Source organism: Anguilla rostrata, chromosome 17 (assembly GCF_018555375.3).
Source record: "Anguilla rostrata isolate EN2019 chromosome 17, ASM1855537v3, whole genome shotgun sequence".
Lineage (NCBI taxonomy): Eukaryota > Metazoa > Chordata > Actinopteri > Anguilliformes > Anguillidae > Anguilla > Anguilla rostrata.
The window spans coordinates 25,354,233-25,377,455 of NC_057949.1; the positions used below are offsets into that span (position 1 = coordinate 25,354,233).

Genomic DNA, 23,223 nt, shown 5'->3' on the forward strand with positions numbered 1-23,223 from the left:
GTGTAAATATTATATCAGGCTCAAAGCTACATCGCAAATCTACAGGTGTATGTTATGTCTGGGTGGAAAATATGCCTGTCTTAAAGCTCCATTCAACATTGGGCACAGCTTTCAGGTATATACTCTGCTAGTGTTAATATACATACAATCACTCAACCTACAAACACAACACATCATCTCGTCTCCACACACACACACACACACACATCTCTCACTCTCTCTCTCTCTCACACACACACACACACACACACACACACATACACATCAAGACGTAGCAAGCAGGTACTGTAAGCAACAGGCAAGCTCCTCAGCAAGCAGTGTGTGATATTACATCAAAAAAGCTTCTTTTGAAGTAATCCTCTACCTATTGCACAGGAAGAGGAGGAAGAGCATAGAGGGAGAGAGAGAGAGAGAGAGAGTGGGGGGGGGAGCAAGAGAGGGAGAGGGACGAAAAGCCACAGCTGCCAAAACAGAAACGCACAGACAGTCAATACGACAGGAGAGACGGAGACTGAGACTGACAGGAACAGGGTGAGTGTGTTGAAGATGACTACAGCAGCAACACGTGGGCTTTGTAAGAAGGAAGTCAATGAGGTTTGTCTACATGGACTTCTGGGAGATTAAGACTGAGGGCTGCCTCCTCTTCCAACTTAAGGAAAACTCCCAAGAATAAGACTTGAGTAGATGTGTACTTTATTCAAGAATATTTTATTTCATTCAATCTTCACTTTTCACAAATACATTTTTTTTCCATTCAGGCAAGAAATATGTTTACTTGTTCTTAAAGAATAACTGTACAGTATATAAAATTAGTAAAACTTACTCTGTACACTTGGGTGGAGAGGACAGTGGCAGGTGGGAGGGAAGGGTGGAAAGAATCATCCAAAACCGTCATTTCTAATTATAACCTGTCATATGTGCAATAGTGATTATAACCTGTCATATGTGCAATAGTGATTATAACCTGTCATATGTGCAAAATGTATTATAGCCTTTCTGCAATAGCGATTAGAGCCTATCACAAGTTTAATAGTGGTTATAGCCTATCCTGCGCATAATAGTGGTTATAGCCTGTCACATAGTGATTGTACAGTCATGTATTAAATGGTAGTGATCTTAGTGTGTATGTAGTGTAAAAAAAAAAACCTACTCTTTTAAAATCTGATAGTTTGCTTCCCAGCATTACCTGGGGTGGTATGCACCATTTCCACAGCACTGCCCCTCCTGCCCCATCTTGTCTCCCCCAAACAGATACAAAAAAAAAAAAAAAAAAATGTAAATGAAACAAAAAATTTGAGAATGTTTTTCTTAGCACCATCACTGAGTAAAGACGCACGCAAAAGTACAAAACAAAAAAATGACGACAAAAACACGCACAAGGTTAGAGTACAGTACAACTTGATCCTGGAAAAAAAGATCTGGCACTCCGGAGAAAAGGTTACTCTTTTTGAAAACGGGAGCCAGTGACGAAAAAGGGGACTCTAGAGGAGGCCCCCACCTCTGGCCCGTATGGCGTCACCATGACGACGCAGGCAACTGACTGGCCACACCCCACAACGAGCTGACGGAGTGGCGTTAAAAGGGCCTAATTACTCTCAAGAGCAGATCACATGACATGGAATGCTAAAAGGACCACAGAGCAATCACAAACTGTATGCCACAATATTCTTAATTACTGTGCAATGCATTGCCTTATGTTTCTGTTAAAGAAAACACACTTAAAGATAATGTTCAAGAGGACCAATATTATGAGGTAACAGAATAAATATATTTAATGCACTCTGCAAACAAAATTGTTATATTTTCATAAAATACTGGGGCCCATATTTGGTTAAAAAAAATCAATGCTCTTCCCTCTTAGTATTTTGGTACACTTGATAAAGTAGAATAACTCTAAGAACAAACTCCTATTCTGTAAAATTAATTTGTTTTAAATGTTCCACAAAAAAACTACCAATTTCCGAACTTGGCATGATTTAAGGTATGAGAAAATGTATTCCGAAAAGGGTAGGTTGCACGAGGGAACTTGCAGCAGCAACATGTAAAGCACCTAAAGGAGTTTGTGGGTTCCTGACCGAACCCTTCCTGCTCTGTCCGGTTTTTGTGAAGTTACGGTCAAAGCGTGAAAAGGCACTCTAGTCATCTCCCACAATAGCAAACAATCCTTCTCCTACAGGTGAGAGATGCTTCCCGTAACTGGTACTGACTCCTCCCACAGTTGACACTCTGACTCCACCCACTGGTGACTGTGACTCCTCCCACTGATGGCACATTGGCTCCTCCCACTGGTGACACACTGACTCCTCCCACAGCTGGGAGTGGCAGCCAGCGTCTGATTGGATTTGTCCGTGTTTATTCTAATGTATTTTACACAGTAAACTGTTTGTGAACAGGGAGAGTGGAAGTAATTAAAACATGGCGCTAACCAGAAGTGAAATGTGTCTGTCTGAATATTTCCCTTTTGCAAAATGTTCCTCTTCTTTCTGGCTGGCATCCTCCAATGACCGCAGTTCAATTTGTCATGGGACCTTGCCTCCCATTGGATGTTCAAAAAGTCAATAAAAATACCACAAACCCACCACAGATTCAAAAAATACATATAAATATTTCTTGTGGCAAAATGATGAGTCATTTTTCTTTTGCTTTTGTTTGGTGCAGATGTTTCCCTGCTGGACGTTAACCGTTGAAACAGACGGGGCCGACCTGGAAGCCAAACTTCTGGTTGCTGCTTCCGAAGTCTGCGACGGCCACGTCCACGATCGGGAGCACGTCTGCCCTGGGGGAGTCCACCTCCAGCACCGTCCGCTCCTGGCCCTTCCGAGACTGTGGAGACGCGCAAAACCCGGGTCAGAACCGGGTCAGAACTGGGTCAGAACCGGGTCAGAACCGGGTCAGAACTGGGTCAGAACCGGGTCAGAACCGGGTCAGAACTGGGTCAGAACTGGGTCACACATTCCAGTCAGCGCCAGTTGAACCATCTCCCTGCCCTGCCCACCAGTCTACGCGATTGCCTATCTACCTGTGCCAGTCTGCCTATCCACTAGATTTTCCGTCCAACTACACCTGACTACCACAATTTCGGGGGGGGAGGGGACAACAGGTTTATCGGTGACTTCTAATATTGTAGTTCTTATAGAGGTTGTTCATAACTTGTTTTGATTTTTTAACTTAAAGTGATGGGGAAATACACACCAGACCTGAGTCAAATACGTATTTGTTTTGGATTCAAATGCTTTTCTGCGCTCTATTGATCTTGCCTGGTGGAACTGAGCCTGCCAATATGACCAGAAGGCGGGGTTTTCACTTTTTGAGAGTACTTCACTGGTTCCAATACACCAGACAAGATCAGTAAAGCGTAAGAAAGGCATCTGAATCCAAAACAGATACGTATTTGACCCAGGTCAGATACGCTCATTGTAAGATTTTAGACCCTGTATCACATTGTAAGATTTTAAACCCTGCATTACAGAGGACCTGTGTTTCGGGTTGTGGGGGGGGACGGAGGGACACACGGGGGACTCACCTGGCAGCCGTCGTACAGCGCCTGTAAAAAGGGGGTCTTGGCCTGCGACAGCTCCTCGTCGTTGCTGCCCCGCAGGCGCAGGGCGCGCTGGTGGCTGCGGGTGGCGCTGTCGTACCAGCCCGCGGAGTTCTGGCAGGAGTAGGCGAAGGTCTGCTTCCCCATGGCGCTCAGGAGCTTGAGGAAGGTCAGCTGCACCACCGGCACGGGCTTCCCGTCCGCGTCGACGTAGGAGAACTGCGCCGGGCGGAGGGAGAGAGACTCAGCTTAGAGCCTCACTACACCCTGACCCTAATGCACACTTTCACCACAATGCAACCCTGACCCTAATGCACACTTTCACCACAATGCAACCCTGACCCTAATGCACACTTTCACCACAATGCAACCCTGACCCTAATGCACACTTTCACCACAATGCAACCCTGACCCTAATGCACACTTTCACCACAGCGCAACCCTGACCCTAATGCACACTTTCACCACAATGCAACCCTGACCCTAATGCACACTTTCACCACAATGCAACCCTGACCCTAATGCACCCTTTCACCACAATGCAACCCTGACCCTAATGCACACTTCTACCACAATGCAACCCTGACCCTAATGCACCCTTTCACCACAATGCAACCCTGACCCTAATGCACACTTCCACCACAATGCAACCCTGACCCTAATGCACCCTTTGACCACAATGCAACCCTGACCCTAATGCACACTTTCACCACAATGCAACCCTGACCCTAATGCACACTTCCACCACAATGCAACCCTGACCCTAATGCACACTTCTAGCCTAATGCAACCCTGACCTAATGAACATTTTTATCACAATGAAACCCTGACCTAATTTACATAACCTTATACCAGGGGGTTATCAATCTTTTCAGATCCAGGGACCCCCACCCAGGCTCTACGGCATCCAAGGCACCCCCATCATAAGTTCAAAATCATTATATTTTTGAAGCATTTCCCCAAATCTGCATATAGTCATTCCATTCCCCCAGGGATCCCTGTTGAAAACCCAGACGCTCCACTGACGGATGCACAAGTGCAGTACAGGGAAAAGGGATTCCGTTATGCTTGTGTACATTTGCAGTGTGCGCTGATATATTCTACCTGTTTGCCTTTGCGGAACTTGCTGAACCAGGTGCCTGGCTTCTCCCGGTTCCAGGCAGCCAGCTTCACCTGCATTGTAGAGAGAGAAAACGTTTGTTACCTCTGCACGCACTATCAGGAGGAAGTGCCCAGGTGAGGTTTTCAGGTGTGTAATAGGTGATCAGTGGGACTGATGTGTTCAGGTGTGTAACAGGTGATCAGTGGGACTGATGTGTTCAGGTGTGTAAGTGATGACTCACTGATTCTATCTTTTTGTCAGGGAAGAGGCAGGTATCGCCTTCAGCTGTGAAGTTGCAGAACACCTTGAAAGAGTCCCTGTGGCAGCCCTGGTTTGGGTCGATCCAGTACTCGCCTGCATGATGACACATCACGAACACGATGACACACTCACTCTCACATCAATGACGATATGCAAATATCTAAGAGGACATTCTACAGTTGTATAGAATGTCTGTGGGTGTACATGTAATTTATATAGTGACACTGTAATGCATATCAAAGACAGTTTTGAGCGAGCGTATGCTGATGCTGAGGTTGTCAAGGAGATAAGGACTGTCCAGTGTTCAGCAGTTTTGGTGATTATTCAGTGTCTGAGAGAGGATATGAACTGAAGTCATAATAAAGAATATCTGGGTAAAGTGTTGTTTGCTTCTACAGTATGTTTATTATAATGTTGGGGGTGCATGTAGGTATGGGGATATCTATGGTAGTATGTAAATATCTTTGGCATCTGAGTCATGCTGTGGTCTATGGTGATATATATGGCATTACGTTGAGGGAAACATCAAAGACATAAATTAAACATGACTGCAATTTTAAAAATATTTCCCATTCACCTTTTATGGCCACTTCCATCACAACCCACATAAGGTAAGGTCTCCATCAATCCCTTACACTTTTAGCGAGAATCGTATTATATGTTGCTTGGCAACATTAGCTTTCTGCGGCCATTGCCAAGCAATGCGAAAAGAAGAAAAGAAGAAAAAGAGTGACAGCCAAAACTGTCAATGAAACGCCTTTAGATTGACAGGAACTTGCTAGCTAGGTCCTGCGGCATAATGGCTTGGCTACCGGGCTTACAACTTAAAGGGGATTGGGTCAACTCCCATCTGGGGCGTTGTCATGGTACCCTTGAGCAAGGTGAGGTCATTTACCATAACGTAAGTAATGTTTAAAAATGCGTATGCTTCCCGCTAGAAAAAAACAAAAAAACATTCACAGGTGTCTCCTGTTGCTATACTTTCACTGCCTGGTCGCTGAATCTGTGCAGTAAAACAAATCTGTCCTGTCAAAGAAAGCACAAAATTGAACGATTGAAGGAGACTTGCAGCATGATTTCAATTTGAGGGACAGTGAATCTGCGTGTCATTCTGTACTCTATGGTGAGATCGACTGCTCTCTTCCTGACCGTCTCTGTAGTCCGGATGGCACATGAAGAGCTCCTTGCAGGTGCGGGCGGGGCTCTCGTAGGTGCCCACGGGCTTCCTCATGATCTCCACCTCCGTCTTCATGGAGGTGAGGGAGGCGAACACCTCCTCCATCCCCTCGGGGTCTTCCAGAGCCTGGTCTCCCTGCACGTATTCCTCCCCCTCCTCCTCCTCCTCCCCCTCCTCCTCCTCCCGGTCCTCCTCCATGCCGGCCCCGTCCACCTGAGAGTGCCTCCGCCTCTTCCTCCGCCCCTGCGGCAGGGGGGGCGGATCGATCCCCGAGGCGGGGGGACCCTGCGGCCCGGAGAGAGGGAAGAAAAGAGACATGAGGGAATGCAAAACAGAGAGAGAGAGAGGGAGGGGGAGAGAGAGAGAGAGAGAGAGAGGGAGAGAGAGTGAGAGAGAGGGAGAGAGAGAGAGTGAAAGAGAGGGAGAGAGAGGGAGAGAGAGAGAGAGGGAGAGAGAGAGACAGGGATAGAGAGAGAGAGAGAGAGAAACAGCAGTGGCATTGGGAGACTCACCGGAGGTCCTGGGTGGCCAGCAGGTCCTGTATCTCCTCGGGGACCAATGGGCCCCTTCAGAAAAGAGCAAAATGCTGTCAATCAGGTACTCACATCTACAACCTCACTTAGGTACTCACATCCACACAAACCTCACTCAGGTACTCACATCCACACAACCCTCACTCAGGTACTCACATCTACAACCTCACTCAGGTACTCACATCCACACAAACCTCACTCGGTAACCCACATTTAGACGAACATCACTCAGTTACGCACATCTACACAAACATCTGTAACCCACATCTACACAGACCTCACCTAATCACCCACGTCGATACAAATCTCACCTAATCATCTACATCTATCTCACATCTACACAAATCTCACTCAGGCACACACATCTACACAAACATCACTCAGTCACCCACATCTACACAAACAGCAGTCAAGCACATCCACACAAACTTCACTCAGTCATGCACATCTACTCAAACCCCACTGTGCACACCCAGTGCATACAGAAAGCAGACTCCACCCACCTGATTCCCTTTTGATCCTTTCTGGCCAACCATACCCTGAGACAGAAAGAAGAGAAGGAGGGAGAGAGGGGAAGAGGGCAATTAAAAAAGGCACTTGTCTTCTCATCATTTAGGACTATATTCACATTTTCACACTTTTAATGGTGTAACTAATACAGAAATCTGAAACAGCTGGCACAAACTGGGGAAGGGGGAGAGGGCTGGCTGGAAGTGGGGGGAGGGTAGGGTAGAGGATGAGTATATATGGGAAAGGTGAGTAGAGTAGGGTGGAGGTGGGGGTGATTGGAGGTGGAGATGTGGATGAGTGGAGATGAGGGGGAGGTGTAGAAGGTTTGGTGGAGCTGGGGGAGGGTAGGGTGGAGGTGGGGATGATTGGAGGTGGAGATGTGGATGAGTGTAGATGAGGGGGTAGGGTGGAGTTGGGGATGATTGGAGATGGGGGGAGGTGGAGAGGTTTGGGTGGAGCTGGGGGAGGGTAGGGTGGAGGTGGGGATGATTTGAGGTGGAGATGTGGATGAGTGTGGATGAGGGCGGTGGGTGGAAATGGGGATGAATGTAGACAGGTGGGGGAAGGTGGAGGTTTGGATGGAGAGGGCAGGGGTTGGATGTGGAGAGGGTAACACTCCGAACACTCACAGATAGACCTGGAGGTCCAGGAGGGCCATTGGGACCAGCAAGACCAGTTAAACCCTGAAACACAAGAGACAAGAGACATACATTATAATACAGGCATTTATCAGATGCTCTTATCCAGAGCAACTTACACAACTTTTACATAGCATCCATTTATACAGCTGGATTTGTACTGAAGCAATGCAGGTTAAGTACTTTGCTCAAGGGTACAACAGCAGTGTCCTACCTGGGAATCGGGTTACAAGACCAGTTCCTTACCCATTATACTACACTGCCACCTACACATCTGTGTGTGTGTGTGTGTGTGTGTATAAGAGAAAGTGTGTGCATATACAGTATGTGAACGAGAGTATAGCATATAGAGCAGAGCTACTCCATTATTTTACCTCCTTGGTTCAGGAAGTAAGCTCATTAATGAAGTTAGGTGGTGTGCTGCATGGGTGTGCCAAATACCTGCAGACACTACAGCTTGCAGGACCTTGTTGAGTTCAGTAGCGCTGGCATAGAGGGTACTGAGTCTCTAGTGTACACTGTAGCGTGTGGAGTGTAATGTCTAGTGTAATGTAGTGTATGTGTGGAGTGTAATGTCTAGTGTAACTTAGTGTATGTGTGCAGTGTAATGTCTAGTGTAATGTAAGGTATGTGTGGAGTGTAATGTCTAGTGTAATGTAGTGTATGTGTGGAGTGTAATGTCTAGTGTAATGTAGTGTATGTGTGGAGTGTAATGTCTAGTGTAATGTAGTGTATGTGTGGAGTGTAATGTCTAGTGTAATGTAGTGTATGTGTGGAGTGTAATGTCTAGTGTAATGTAGTGTATGTGTGCAGTGTAATGTCCAGTGTAACGTAATGTATGTGTGGAGTGTAATGTCTAGTGTAATGTAATGTATGTGTGGAGTGTAATGTCTAGTGTAATGTAATGCATGATGTCCAGTATAATGCAGTGTAATGGAGTGTATGTGTGGAGTGTAATGTCTAGTGTAATGTAGTGTATGATGTCTAGTGTAATGTATGTGATGTCAGTATAATGCTGTAATGTGGATGTATGTTATGAAGTGATGCGTGTATGTAATGGTGCAATACAGTGCACCTACCTCATCGCCCTTGGGCCCCTGCAGGCCCTGGTTCCCTGGCAGGCCCCTGTCACCCTTCTCACCCATCTCCCCCGGGGGGCCGATCAGACCAATCAAACCACCATGACCCTGGAGAGAGAGAGAGAGGGAGGGAGGGAGGGAGGGAGGGAGAGAGAGAGAGAGAGAGAGAGAGAGATGTTACACATTTCTAAGGCATGCGTTTAGTGTGAAGGTAAAGGTAGCGGTGGTTAAAGGGGTCTGAGGTAAAGGTGAGACTGACCTTGTCTCCCTTTCGCCCGGGGTCCCCTTTCAGTCCCGGCAGACCCGGAGGTCCCTGCAAGGGTCACACAGAGGTCAAACAGGACGACCGGAGGGTCACATGCTCCCGCTGACCAATCGCCGGTCCCAAACCAGTTAAAAGTCCTCCCTGCAGCTTCTGTGTGGTCTGACTATGTCCATGCGCCCCGAGAGCCCGTGTCTGGGAGGAGGCTAGGAGCAGTTAGTCAGGATAATGTGCGCCTGTGTGTTTTTTTCGTGATGATGACATGCAGACAAAAAATGGGTGGAGTTACAATATGCTGTCGATGACTCACTGGTTTGAGCCAATCGCTGTGTGTCGCTACAGTGAGGCTGGCCTTTTGATTTGTTCAGGCAAGTCAGTGATTGGCAGCTCATTGTAGCGGCTACACGCACTGTGGGGTTCTACTCTTCCATCACTAGTTTTGAGAGATGTGGAGGGAGAGATGGGGGCTGGGGGGGGGATGGGGTGGGGGGGGGGCTCACCATGGGTCCCGGAGGTCCAGTCTGCCCAGGGGGGCCGTTCAAGCCTTGTTCCCCCTGAGAATGACACAGAGACAGAGGAACTCAGGTGGTCTGAGAATAACACACGCCTGTATTCAATCAACATTACTCCTCAACTTGCAATTAAGCGAAGTGTGTGTGTGTGTGTGTGTGTGTGTATGCAAGAGAGTGAGAGAGAGAGACTCACCGCAGGTCCAGGAATTCCACGCAGTCCCTGGGGACCGGCCTTGCCGGGCTGCCCCTGGGGTCCCACTGGCCCGGTCTTCCCCATCAGCCCCTCTGTGCCCGACGCCCCCTGCAGCCGGGGAGGGGGAAGGACAGGATGAGCGGCAGGACCCTACCTCATGGATCCTCACAACTCCCTCTGCATCCTCACCCCCGCCCCCCAACTCCCTCTCTATCCCCACCTCCGTCCCCCCACCCCAACTCCCTCTCTATCCTCACCTCCGTCCCCCCCACCCCAACTCCTTCTCCATCCACAGCCCTGCCCCCACACCCCAACTCCCTCTCCATCCTCACCCCCGCCCCCCAACTTTCTGTCCATCCTCACCCCCGCCCCCTCCGCCCCCACCCCAACTTCACCATAAACCTCCACCCTCTACACCAACTCACCTTTGCTCCCTTTGCACCTGCCTTCCCTTCTTTTCCAGCAGCCCCTAGATGACCCTGGAGGGGTGGGGGGGACAGGGAGAGAAAGATTTATTAGATATATTTATTATGTCCCCTCCAGCTTATCGCAAATGGTAGATGGGTTCTGTCAGAATTTAATGATCAAATCTACGTATAGCTATACATGATAAATCACCAGTGCAGACATTTGTCAGAATCCAGACTGCGTGTAGACGTAAATCGGGTGTTGTCAATAATAGTCTGCTTGTGAGCAGTTGCATGAAATGACACCAAAAACATGATACTTATGAATTGATCCATCCAATACCTGATTTCCGTAAATACACAGCACAGGCAAGGTAGTCTTGACAGCTAGTTACTTTTGTGCAAATAAAAAAAACTTGGACAAGATCGGACAGAAACCATATTTAAACGCAAGAGGGTTGGTGACATAAAAAAAATGAGCTGGGGGATGGGGGACAAGGGGGGGGGGGCAGAGACAATAGATTCATCACAAGAGCCACCCCTCGCTCACACTTATCGCACAGTTCAAACCGATATTATATTGCCCCTGACTGAGCCACTGGAAATGAATGGAGCTCGTCAGTCCAGCATCTTCTGGGGCGACATAGCTCAGGAGGTAAGACCGATTGTCTGGCAGTTGGAGGGTTGCCGGTTCAAACCCCGCCCTGGGCGTGTCGAAGTGTCCTTGAGCAAGACACCTAACCCCTAACTGCTCTGGCGAATGAGAGGCATCAATTGTAAAGCGCTTTGGATAAAAGCGCTATATAAATGCAGTCCATTTACCATTTACCATTCTACAAACCTCCACCAGGGGGCGTCAACCTGGAGGCCTGCAGGGCAACAGTGTCTGCATGGTTCCTCTCAATAAGGCCATTAGGCTAAAGCACAGCGAAGGGCAGCCTACACCGCGGGCCTTCGGGACTGAAGTCTGACACCAGTTCTCATAACTATTAAAACCCCCATTTTCATTTTTAAAAAATGCTAAATAATCTCTAAAAAAAAAAAAAAAGAACATATTTCCACAATACCATATTGGTAATGTGCAAAAACTTCACATTTTCCAACTGAAAGTGAACTTATTTTTCGTTATTTTGCATGTGAAATTTTTTATTTTAGAAAACCACGGTAAGTACACCATCTGTATACTGTTGGCTAGCTAAGTAGCTAGATAGGGAGCTATTACAACAAGGAAGCAATTTCATTTGAGAACCTATAAGCACTGAGCTAGCGCTAAACTGCTAGCTGACTAAGATACGTAGAAATTTTAGCTTTTCCTTTTTTGAAAACTAAGCATGGAAAGCATATAATGTACCATTAGCTTGTACGTGTGACAAAAACAGAGATCAGAACAAGATGCTTGACAACATTTGCTAGCAGTAGCATTCCTCACTGCATGTACAGTAGCTAGCAAGTGATGTTCGCTAACTATTGTTTAATTTTACCACCCAAATAGTTACCTAGCTTGATAAATTATCCAAGCTGATAACGGAAGGTTACGGAGAAGACTGACCTCTTTTTTCTGAATAAACTAGCAGTGTATTTAGGATTCAGCTGGAATTCTGAGCGGTTTGCATGTTAGTTAATGGGGAAAATCTTTTTAAACACACTAAAGGTTCTAGTTTTTCCGGCAAACTGATACGACGCAGCTCGAGTTATACGCAACACTACGACAAAGTATGGTGCCCCCAATACCTCCAAAGTGGAAGACGGCGATGAAGTGTTCTGCGGTTGGAATCCAAACCCACAATAAGTAATTTTTATTTATTTAAAGATAACAAGCCTTGGCATGTTTTCCTAGGAGACTAATTATGTATTGCTAGTGTGGATATGTTGCGTTACAGTTCAGTGAGGGAGTAAATATGCAGTTAATGCTTTGGCCACACTCACCCTCCTTCCGGGGGCCCCTGGGGGGCCCGGCTCGCCTGAGGCTCCTGGTGGCCCCTGCCAAGAACAGCAGATACGACATTAATCATCTCCACGGTAACTGACACAGCACTTCCTGCAGTGTTGCACATCACCATAGAAACACACTTACCGATTTTCCAGGATCACCAGCATCTCCTTTCTCTCCTGCTCCTCCATCTACTCCCTATAAGAACCAGAAAGTATAAAACAGTGCATTGTAGAAAAGTCCAGGGTAAAACCATGCAGTGTAGAGATATACAGTGTAAAATAGTGCAGTGTAGAGATGTGCAGAGTAAAACCATGCAGTGTAGAGATATACAGTGTAAAACAGTGCAGTGTAGAGATGCACAGTGTAAAACAGTGCAGTGTAGAGATGCGCAGTGTAAAACAGTGCAGTGTAGAGATGCACAGTGTAAAACAGGGCAGTGTAGAGATGCACAGTGTAAAACAGTGCAGTGTAGAGATATGCAGTGTGAAACAGTGCAGTGTAGAGATGCACAGTGTAAAACAGTGCAGTGTAGAGATGTGCGCAGTGTAAAACAGTGCAGTGTAGAGATGTGCAGTGTAAAACAGGGCAGTGTAGAGATGTGCAGTGTAAAACAGTGCAGTGTAGAGATGCACAGTGTAAACCAGTGCAGTGTAGAGATGCACAGTGTAAAACAGTGCAGTGTAGAGATGCACAGTGTAAAACATACTCACATTTATTCCTGCCTCTCCGGGGGGTCCAGGATCTCCTGGAAACCCAATAGGTCCCTGAGACGAAGTGGTGGAGAGGGGGAGAGAGAGAGAGAGAGAGAGAGAGGGGGAGAGAGAGAGAGAGATTGACAAAAAACAAAGTGAGAGAGGGAGAGAAATGCATGTGTAAGTGTGAGTGTATGCATGTTTGTGGAAGATTAACTTATTATCTTTATTAAGTTTAAATCACTTGGTGATAGATCTCAGTCTTTTCAGCTTTACTGCAAACAGCACTCCGTATTTCTTGTCTTGTTATGTTCCTTCTGTTGCCAGAAATGTTGATTGTTGATTATATGCGCTTTTTATTGCATTGTGGTTTATTGATTACAGTACATTTCAGTGTGTTTAATGTCCCCGTCATCTGGAATATGAATAAAAACTAAATTAGCATTATTATTCTGCTGCTGTAGCTCTGCTGCTCAATTTAACTGTTTGTATTCATCGTGCATAAAGGGACTTGAAGCTGAAGGTGACTTTGAGAATTTGCAGCTGATCCTACCAGACAAGTTTTTGAGGTCTAGATGGGAGATGTACACATAGACATCCTGCAAGCATAAGTACACACACACACACACAAGTCCTCATGCTCCATAATTTATGCATGGAAAGCTCAATGTTTGCTTATTCTCTGGGAACTGCACTGTGTGTCAGAGTCACGTACACGGTGAGAGAACAGGGGGTAAGAGAGAAGGAGAGAAGGAGAAAAGGACAGAAATGGATAAAAGAAGGGGAGGAGTATAAAGGAGAGAAGAGAGAAAAGGGAGAGAGAGAGAAAATATAACTGAACTGAATGGGAGGGAGAGATGGAGAGAGAAAATAGAACTGAACTGAACAAGAGGGAGGGAGGGAGGGAAAGAGAAAATAGAACTGAATGGAATAGGAGGGAGAGAGAAAGAAGCAGAGGACGCGGATCTCCAGCTGTCACTCACAGGGTTGCCTTTGGCACCGTCCTCCCCAGCGGGTCCCTTAGCACCCGGGGGCCCAGCTGCTCCTGGGAGTCCCGAGTCACCCTTCTCACCCAGCTCTCCTTTCTCACCCTAAAAACACAGGAGACCGGCGGTGAGTTTCAGGCGCCCGACGGAGTGGACCCCGCGACGAAGACCGAGGATGAGGAGAGAGAGAGACGACAGCTCACCGGAGGGCCGGCCTCTCCGACCTGTCCTGGGCTCCCTGCCTCTCCGTCCTCCCCCTAGGAGAGAAGAACCGCACAGGGTCAATCACGCCAGCACCCAGCAACCTCCGCCCACAGCACTCAGCAACATCCACCCACAGCACTCAGCAACATCCACCCACAGCACTCAGCAACATCCACCCACACACCCAGCAACATCTACCCACAGCACTCAGCAACATCCACCCACAGCACTCAGCAACATCCAGCCACAGCACTCAGCAACATCCACCCACAGCACTCATCAACATCCACCCACAGCACCCAGCAACATCCACCCACAGCACTCAGCAACATCCACCCACAGCACTCAGCAACATCCACCCACAGCCCCCAGTAACCTCCACCCACAGCACTCAGCAACCTCCACCCCCTGCATCCAGTACCTCTACACACACCACCCAGTAACCTCCACCCATAACTCCACACTACTGAGTAACCTCCACCCACACCACCCAATGACCTTCGCTCACACCACCCAGTAACCTCCACCCGACTATTGACTCTGCAGAGCAACCTCCACACACACAGACACACACACACACCACCCAGTAATCTCCATACAAACCGCCACAAACTGAGCACCAGAAACCCGGCAGAGGCCCAGGTTGATCACAGCTGGGCTCCGGCACGTTAGAGTGGACCTACCTTCTCCCCTACGGGTCCAGGCTGACCCACTCCGCCAGGCAATCCTTGCGGTCCCTGCAGACCCAGAACCAGAGACAGACGTTATTTTCTGCTCTGTGTGGAGGAAACCCTGGAGGCTGTTTATCGCCTGTGGGTTACTACACTGCAGTAATGCTATCCACAGCCGAGCCTTAGCCAGTTTAGGCAATTTCAATGTCTACCGGCGCCGATTGTCTCAGTATTGTTTAGCCTAGAAATGGCATGCTGCCACACACCATCGGTAATTTAGAGATTGCTTATCACTACTCTGCACTTAACAGCATATATTGTCAGCAGCATTATCGGGTAATCTACTTCTTGCTGAATAAACACTGGAAGACAGATAACTGCACTGTTTCCGTGTGTGTGTGGGGGGGGGCGGGGCCTTAACTGTCTAACCGCACTGAACTGGAAGTGATCCCAGTCAGATTAGCACCGCTGATTACACAAATAACAAAAAAGGTATTATTTTTGGCCTTGTGTGGTACCAGCTGACAAAGTTTCTGTGTCAATGCATGAGCGGTAAAAGATGCTGGCTGTGTACTCAATCAACCGTAGCTTGGTTGAATAAGCAATTGCCTAGCAATGGTGCACGACTGAAATTTGAGTGGCCTTCAAGGCTTTTGGAGAGGATAGTTTGTTTAACTGGCGGGACATCAAAACCATAACTAGCTAGATATCACACTAGTTATCACACTGTTAGCAAACCATGTCTCTTATTTTTCTCTGTAGTACTGCTCTTCGTAGCCTCTGTGAAGGCACTCACTTACTGTACTGCATGTGCTTCATTTTATAAATCCCGCTTGATTAGAGCACAGGCCTCTGTGACTGCTCTTTAATGAAATAACAAACCCTAACAGATAACGCTAGTCCTCTGCACGTTGCACACGCAGACCTATTAACTGTATCGTTGATTAGCGGCAATACACGCGTGTAATTATTAATTACTTGTGATATATGATATGCTTTTGGCAGCAACAGATGTGTTTTCAAGCCAAGATCTTCAAACACAGCCCCGAGCATGGGTAAAATAACACTGAGGGTCGGACGGACGCATGGACGGGGAGCGACAGACAGACACGGGGACCCACCTCTCCACCGATGGGTCCCTGGGGACCCCTGGGGCCATGCTGACCTGGAGGACCCTGTGAAGAAAAACAGGAGTTTACTGTTGTTATCTTGACACATATGTACGCATGCACACACACACACACACAGACCAACACACACACGCATGCACACACGCACGCACGCACGCACGCGCGCGCGCGCATGCACACACACACACACACACACACACACACACGCGCCTGCACCTATGAAATTATTATTATTCAAGCCATCTGTCTGATTGCCATGGAGACAGTTGCCCCGCATATTTTTGTTTGTTTGTCTCTGAGTTGTAATGAAAGCCGAGCCACTCACACACCCCAGAGGATCGCGCTTTATCTAATCTCCCCGCCAATGGCTGGAGAGAGGAAAAGTCTTGTCTGGAATTGGTTCTTGGCTGACAGCATTTTCAATGGGCTCAATCCGGTCACAGTCTGATTAACACCGAACACCCCATGTGCCCCCCCCCTAACCCCCAGGCAACACCGATCTACGATCTACACTCCAGTGCATAATGGGGGCACAGTGAGGGTCTGTACACCACCATTTTGCTTTCTTCTGCCTTTGGCCAGGTTTTCTGATTTTTCGCAACTGAATTTGTGAGCATCTATTGACCTTCCCTGGACCTCCACATTAACATTCCACACACGCACAGCCAGGCCAGATTAGAGGGGGGGAAAAAAACCCTGATAGATAGTAACACAGATATCATTATGGACTAATCAGACATCATCCCCTCCTGCTTTCCTTTGGCTCTCTTTCCCTTAATTAATGGACGTTCCGGTTAATAATAATAATCAGAGTTTCCACTGCTTCCAGTCATCCGTAGAAACGGTGCCCTACTTAATCACTAAATTCATTTTCATGAGGCTTAATTTTTTGCAATGTTTCTATGACAACAGCAGGGTAACTGAATTTTCTCAGCTGATGGAAAAAAATGCACCCAATTTTGTTTAATGTATATGTTTTCCTTATATTTAGTGTGGTAGTAAACACTGGAAATGGCTGTATACACTCACTTTAAAGATAAAAAGACAGAAATGTCACGTAGACTTGCTGATTTCCTTGACTGAAGAGGTCCCTGAATATGCATTTCAGATTGATTTTGAAACCGCAAAAAGATAACGGCAAGTCACCAAGAGCATGATGCCCGTGCACGCTGTACACTCTTCACATTAAAGTGGAGCAGACTTTCTCTAAACTCTCTCTCTCCAACTTATCTGAAAAGGGCGGGGGTGGGTGTAGGTTTCTGTTGTAGCCCAGCCCTAAGACACCTCTTTCACTTTATCAAGGGCTTGCCTGAAGACCATGAATAGTTGAATCAGTTGTCTAAAACAAAAAATCTGCATCCACATTGGCCCTTTTCAGGCGAGATTGGACACCCTGGTTCTAAACTACATAATCAGGGTAATTTGTCTCTCATTCTCCTCCTGAACCATCTCATCGGGGTGACAGCCTGTATCATACTTTGTATTATCATGTGACGATAGAGAAAATACAATTTTTCCATTCTTTCAATTGCTCCCTCAAGAATGTCACTGACAGTGTCTGAATGCCAATGCACTTACTGTTTTCATGGCACTTCATGAGCTTAATCATTGACTCTGCCGGGGCAGAACGTTTCTTCCTCATGCTGTACTATTTTGCAAAGTGCCAAACTTTAAATTGTAATTGCAATGTGGAGTTGACCATCCGACATGAGGCTCACCATAAGGCCGACATGTCCGCTCTCTCCCTTCTCTCCTGGTGGTCCTGGCATGCCCTGCAACCACACACAGGAAACAGTCATACACAGGAAGCAGATACACACAGGAAGCAGTCATATACAGGAATGAGTCATACGCAGAATACAGTCATACACGGGAAGCAGTCACACATAGGAAGCAGTTACATACAGGAAGCAGTCACACACAGGCAGCAGTTACACACAGGAAGTAGTTACATACAGGAAGCAGTCACACACAAGAAGCACTCACAAACAAGAAGCAGTCACACACAGGAAGTAGCTACATACAGGAAGCAATTACACACAGGAAGTAGTGATACACAGGAAGCAGTCAAGCACAGGAAGTAGTCGTACACAGGAAGCAGTCACACACAGGAAGTAGTGATACACAGGAAGCAGATACGCATAGGAAGCAGTCACAGCAAATCCACTCAACAGATACTGTACTGCATGCATTAAATACAGGCACAGGACGGCATTAGGTATGGAGGTGCTGGGGTTACAGGGGTTTATTTTCAGGCCGCTGTCAGTGTTGCTGTACCTGCAGCCCTATGGGGCCAGTTGCTCCTTTAAAGCCACGCAGTCCTTCATCCCCCTTCTGACCGTACATCCCCTGCTGCCCCCGTGGCCCAGGCTCCCCGTCCACACCCTGAAACAAACAAACCATTAACACATCCTGAAGCACACACACACTATTAACACATCCTGAAACACACACACTATTAACACATCCTGAAACACACACTATTAACACATCCTGAAACACAAACCATTAACACATCCTGAAGCACACACACCATTAACACATCCTGAAACACACACCACACACCATTAACACACCCTGAAACACAAACCATTAACACATCCTGAAACACACACACCTTTAACACATCCTGAAACACAAACCATTAACACATCCTGAAACACACACACCATTAACACATCCTGAAACACAAACCATTAACACATCCTGAAACACACACACCTTTAACACATCCTGAAACACACACACTATTAACACATCCTGAAACAAACACACCATTAACACATCCTGAAACACACACCACACACCATTAACACACCCTGAAACACAAACCATTAACACATCCTGAAGCACACACACACTATTAACACATCCTGAAACAAACACACCATTAACACATCCTGAAACACAAACCATTAACACATCCTGGAACACACACTATTAACACATCCTGAAACAAACACACCTTTAACACATCCTGAAACACACACACTATTAACACATCCTGAAACACACACTATTAACACATCCTGAAACACAAACCATTAACACATCCTGGAACACACACATCATTAACACATCCTGAAACACATACACACACGTCATTAACACATCCTGAAACACACACACACACCATTTACACATCCTGAAACACACACACACACACGTCATTAACACACCCTGAAACTCACACAAACATACCTATAACACACCCTGGAACCCACATACCATTAACACACCCTGAAACACACACACCCACAAAGTCACACACACACACCATTAATATACCCAGAAACACACAAAGGTCATTTCCGTTATCAATGAACGAAGAGCTGAACATGCCCCCTTCTCAGAGCACACAAACAATAGAGAGAGAAACAAGGTGAGAAGAGAAACATACAGGTATTCCGGGCTGGCCAACAGGTCCCTGACTCCCATGCGGTCCTGGGGGTCCCTGGAACAGACGCAGAAGGGGGGAGAGTTAGATCTAAACTGGGTCTCACCGCCCCGAAACAGTACAGATGTTAAACATGAGCGTAACTCACAAGTTCGCCTTTGTCTCCTTTGCTGCCCTTCTGCCCTGGCCCTCCGGTCTCACCCTGTAGAGACACACACACAAGGCGTGAGACAGACACACACACACACACACACACAGTGCATTGTCACACGCATACACAGTAAATGTGGGCACTAACCTTGTCTCCATCCTCTCCGGGGGGTCCTGGAGGCCCGCCTGTCCCCGGCAGTCCCAGCATGCCCTGGTCTCCATCGTGTCCGGCTGGTCCAATCGGGCCCTTCTCTCCCTGGGGGAACAGAGAGAGAGCACGACCACACAAGTGAGATACCCAGCAGCAGTTCTGAGATCAGAACCCGCAGACTCCCAGCAGGGTCTGGGATCAGAACCCGGCACACATTTAGGTCTGAGTTCAGATGGATAGACAGGATGGTCGAGCCCTTTTTCCCCGCTAAACGTCACAGTGCGTGTGTGGCGTGTAACTGGGAATCTCTGCGATTCCAGCTTTTCCGAGATTGGCCAGACCATGGGAATTTTGGGAACGTGACGGGAATTTTTACCGGCTCCCCTTTCTCTCCCATCGGTCCAGGAGGCCCCACACTACCGGGACGACCAGGCTGTCCAATCGCTCCAGCAGCGCCAGGGGGTCCCCTCTCCCCAGCAGCCCCCTAAACAGGAAGTGCAGGATAGACACGTGAGGAAGTTCACCGAAAAACAGCTGAGTGACTGTACAGTATATAAATAACTTCATCAAAAGAGCACCAAGTATTTAACATCGTGACAAAAACCGAAATGTAAGACCTGCTGTTTTTATAGCTCTTCAGAACAGCATTTAATTAGCTTTCATGGCTTTTTAAAAAATATTTTTCTACAGGTTAATTAGGAGACTGAGTAGAAATGAGAATTAAGATAAACTCAATCTAATTCATTCCAATTTACGCACAGCGTCAATCGATCACAAAACGGCCACAAAAGAATGTTTTCTTCACGCAGGATTTGGAGTGAGACCGGATGAAGCCAATCCGTTCAGCATCACGGCCTCAGGGCCACTGTATCAGAACGATCTCCACTGCCGCACGTCAGCATGCAGGATAAGCAGCTCAAACTCCCATTCCAAGCAGATGAATGGCTTCTGTTATCACACCGCAGAACATCGGCTGCAGTACAACTTGGCTCGTTATGCTGTCAGACCCGGACCCTGGCAGCGAGCATCAAATTGAGATTTATGTTGTGATGCGAACATGCCAGTGATGCTAAGGCCCTGTTTAAAAGGCGCAAGTTCACTCATTTTAACACATTGGCCACTGAATGCCTCCTTGATGAGGCCCTGTTTAAAGCACAAGTTCACTCATTTTAACACATACTGAATGCCTCCTTAAGAAGTCACTGTAATAACATAACACACTTACAACAGCTCCCGGAGAACCTGTGGGTCCTTCTCCTCCTTTCAGACCGGGAGGACCCTGCAGAGAGAGCAGGTCAGAGGAAACACCTTAAAACACACTTAGAGCACCAAGTCTCACAGCTGCACGCTAAGACTCAGAGTCGCATCCTAGAGTCTCAGAGCTGCACGCTAAGACTCAGAGTCGCATCCTAGAGTCTCAGAGCAACACGCTAAGACTCAGAGTCGCATCCTAGAGTCTCAGAGCAACACGCTAAGACTCAGAGTCGCATCCTAGAGTCTCACAGCTGCACGCTAAGACTCAGAGTCGCATCCTAGAGTCTCAGAGCTACACGCTAAGACTCAGAGTCGCATCCTAGAGTCTCAGAGCTGCACGCTAAGACTCAGAGTCGCATCCTGGAGTCTCAGAGCTGCACGCTAAGACTCAGAGTCGCATCCTAGAGTCTCAGAGCTGCACGCTAAGACTCAGAGTCGCATCCTAGAGTCTCAGAGCTGCACGCTAAGACTCAGAGTCGCATCCTGGAGTCTTAAGGGCTGATAAACAGTAATATAATACGGTTAATAGCAAACAGCAAAATGGCGGCATGTCCAGGGTGTATTCCTGCCTCTCGCCCAATGCATGCTGGGATAGGCTCCAGCACCTCCCGCGACCCTATCCAGGATAAGTGGGTGCAGACAATGGATGGATGGATAACAGCAAATAAACATTAGAGATGCGTCACCATGGCGCCAGGGATCCCTCTGCCCCCTCTGAAGCCTCGCAGTCCGGCAGGGCCACTCTTCCCAGGAATCCCTGCGGGACCAGGGTCGCCCTGGAGACCAGAGTAACAAATGTCAGTCATTATACGCACAGTGAACAGAAGCACAGGTGTCCAAAAACAGGAGTCCTCTGTTCTCTCAGCATGATCCATGCTACACACTCATCACTATGAGCACATCCATTAGCACGCACTCACCACTGTGAGCACACTCATCACACACTCAACACCGGGTACATTAATCACCACATACTTTCCACTGCAATTACTGCATTGTGGCACTATTTTTTGATTATGGTGTTACTAGCATATTGAATATACTGCAAGTAACACCATACAGTCAATGTTCATAACCGTGAGTACTTTCATGATACTAAGGATGTGTTTTTTTATACAAATAAGTAAACGCACACTATGTCATGTAGAGAAAGCACTTTTATATGGGAGCACTGGAACTATGCTAACAGTGTTGTGTATGATAGTAGTTTGATAGGAGTAACACTGAGGGCATTGTGTCAGACCCAATGATGTCATCACTGTACCTTAGCTCCTTCTTTACCCGCTGCTCCAGGTAACCCCTGCTCACCGGGAGGTCCAGGTGACCCAGGGTGTCCCCTCTCCCCCATTGGCCCCGTTTCTCCCGATTTACCCTGAAGCGCACGGGACACTGCTCACCACAACCGCTCACGTACAACAGGAACAGACATCTCACCCACTTCTTCCTCGCGCGAGAGAGAACTTACCTGAGGTCCGACCACACCTGTTGGCCCCGGAGGGCCCGTCTTCCCCTGGAAGCCCTGTTAGACCAGAAACGCAAGTTAAGAAGCAGCACTGGACTGGACCACGGCAATGGATTCAGGGAGTGCTTGATGTGGATTCTTAAGACATTTTGGGTCCAATGAAAACCATCATCCCCCCCCCCCCCTCTGGTCTTGACGATGACATCAGACTGTTCTGGAGCAACTACAAAAAAAAAAAACAAAAAAAAAAAACTGGCAGCATATGTACACCAGCTCACTGCATTCCCACAGCAGTCTGACTCACCGGCTCCCCCCGCTGGCCTGGATGACCTGGCAGCCCATCTTTCCCTCCTGGGCCCTGCAACACAAAAAAGAGGACAAGTCTCAACCACCAGCACACACACAGGAGAACACAACCTCTTAGACAGCATCACTACTGTTACACATCCAGAATATGAGCGCACACATAGCATTACCACCAGCACACGCACACAGCACATAACTTCACTTAGTACCGGCACCAGCACGCAAATACAGCGTAATGGGACGTCAGGCTTACATTTGGTCCTTTAGGCCCCGGCTCCCCATTACGCCCCTGGGGTCCTTGGGGTCCCTGTGAACGTAAACACAGACTCACTGTAAGATGAACCTGAACACGGCAGCTTATCTAACAGATTCACCACATCTACAAAAAAACGTTTATAAAAGGGTCGTAAACATTTATAACAAAAAAAATCTGCGCTATATGCGAGCGTGGAATGTGGCATACTAAAAAATAAAATAAAACGGTTATGGCTACGGTCACATGACGGACGAATTACAGGAATGGTGGGAAATCTGTGATGGACATGAGCCACGGCTGCAGTAGTTGTGTGTTTGGAACACACCTTTTTTTCTTTTTTTAAACATGGTGAGAAATGACTGCTGAAACGTGTTAACAACACGCAGTACAACCTCTCGCTCATTCTTATTATCCGAAAC

At 47.4% G+C, this 23,223-nt stretch overlaps 1 protein-coding gene across 1 annotated transcript in view; it reads right to left on the bottom strand.

Annotated features, from left to right (window-relative positions):
• Positions 1–689: 689 nt before the first annotated feature.
• Positions 690–23,223, bottom strand: part of col5a3a (collagen, type V, alpha 3a) — a 42,716-nt gene continuing 20,182 nt past the window's right edge. The window contains exons 31-62 of the mRNA XM_064314173.1: positions 22,802–22,855; positions 22,547–22,600; positions 22,246–22,299; positions 22,045–22,152; positions 21,467–21,556; positions 20,752–20,805; positions 19,903–20,010; positions 19,524–19,631; positions 19,374–19,427; positions 19,229–19,282; positions 18,106–18,213; positions 17,547–17,600; positions 15,820–15,873; positions 14,711–14,764; positions 14,027–14,080; positions 13,821–13,928; positions 12,856–12,909; positions 12,287–12,340; positions 12,139–12,192; positions 10,231–10,284; positions 9,806–9,913; positions 9,601–9,654; positions 9,098–9,151; positions 8,839–8,946; positions 7,751–7,804; positions 7,115–7,150; positions 6,591–6,644; positions 6,051–6,363; positions 4,882–4,994; positions 4,643–4,711; positions 3,524–3,757; positions 690–2,823 (exon numbers count right to left, since the gene is read on the bottom strand). Of these exons, the coding sequence (XP_064170243.1) occupies positions 2,677–2,823; positions 3,524–3,757; positions 4,643–4,711; positions 4,882–4,994; positions 6,051–6,363; positions 6,591–6,644; positions 7,115–7,150; positions 7,751–7,804; positions 8,839–8,946; positions 9,098–9,151; positions 9,601–9,654; positions 9,806–9,913; positions 10,231–10,284; positions 12,139–12,192; positions 12,287–12,340; positions 12,856–12,909; positions 13,821–13,928; positions 14,027–14,080; positions 14,711–14,764; positions 15,820–15,873; positions 17,547–17,600; positions 18,106–18,213; positions 19,229–19,282; positions 19,374–19,427; positions 19,524–19,631; positions 19,903–20,010; positions 20,752–20,805; positions 21,467–21,556; positions 22,045–22,152; positions 22,246–22,299; positions 22,547–22,600; positions 22,802–22,855 (2,730 nt within the window). The 3' untranslated portion in view covers positions 690–2,676. The remainder of the gene's footprint in view (positions 2,824–3,523; positions 3,758–4,642; positions 4,712–4,881; positions 4,995–6,050; positions 6,364–6,590; positions 6,645–7,114; positions 7,151–7,750; positions 7,805–8,838; positions 8,947–9,097; positions 9,152–9,600; positions 9,655–9,805; positions 9,914–10,230; positions 10,285–12,138; positions 12,193–12,286; positions 12,341–12,855; positions 12,910–13,820; positions 13,929–14,026; positions 14,081–14,710; positions 14,765–15,819; positions 15,874–17,546; positions 17,601–18,105; positions 18,214–19,228; positions 19,283–19,373; positions 19,428–19,523; positions 19,632–19,902; positions 20,011–20,751; positions 20,806–21,466; positions 21,557–22,044; positions 22,153–22,245; positions 22,300–22,546; positions 22,601–22,801; positions 22,856–23,223) is intronic.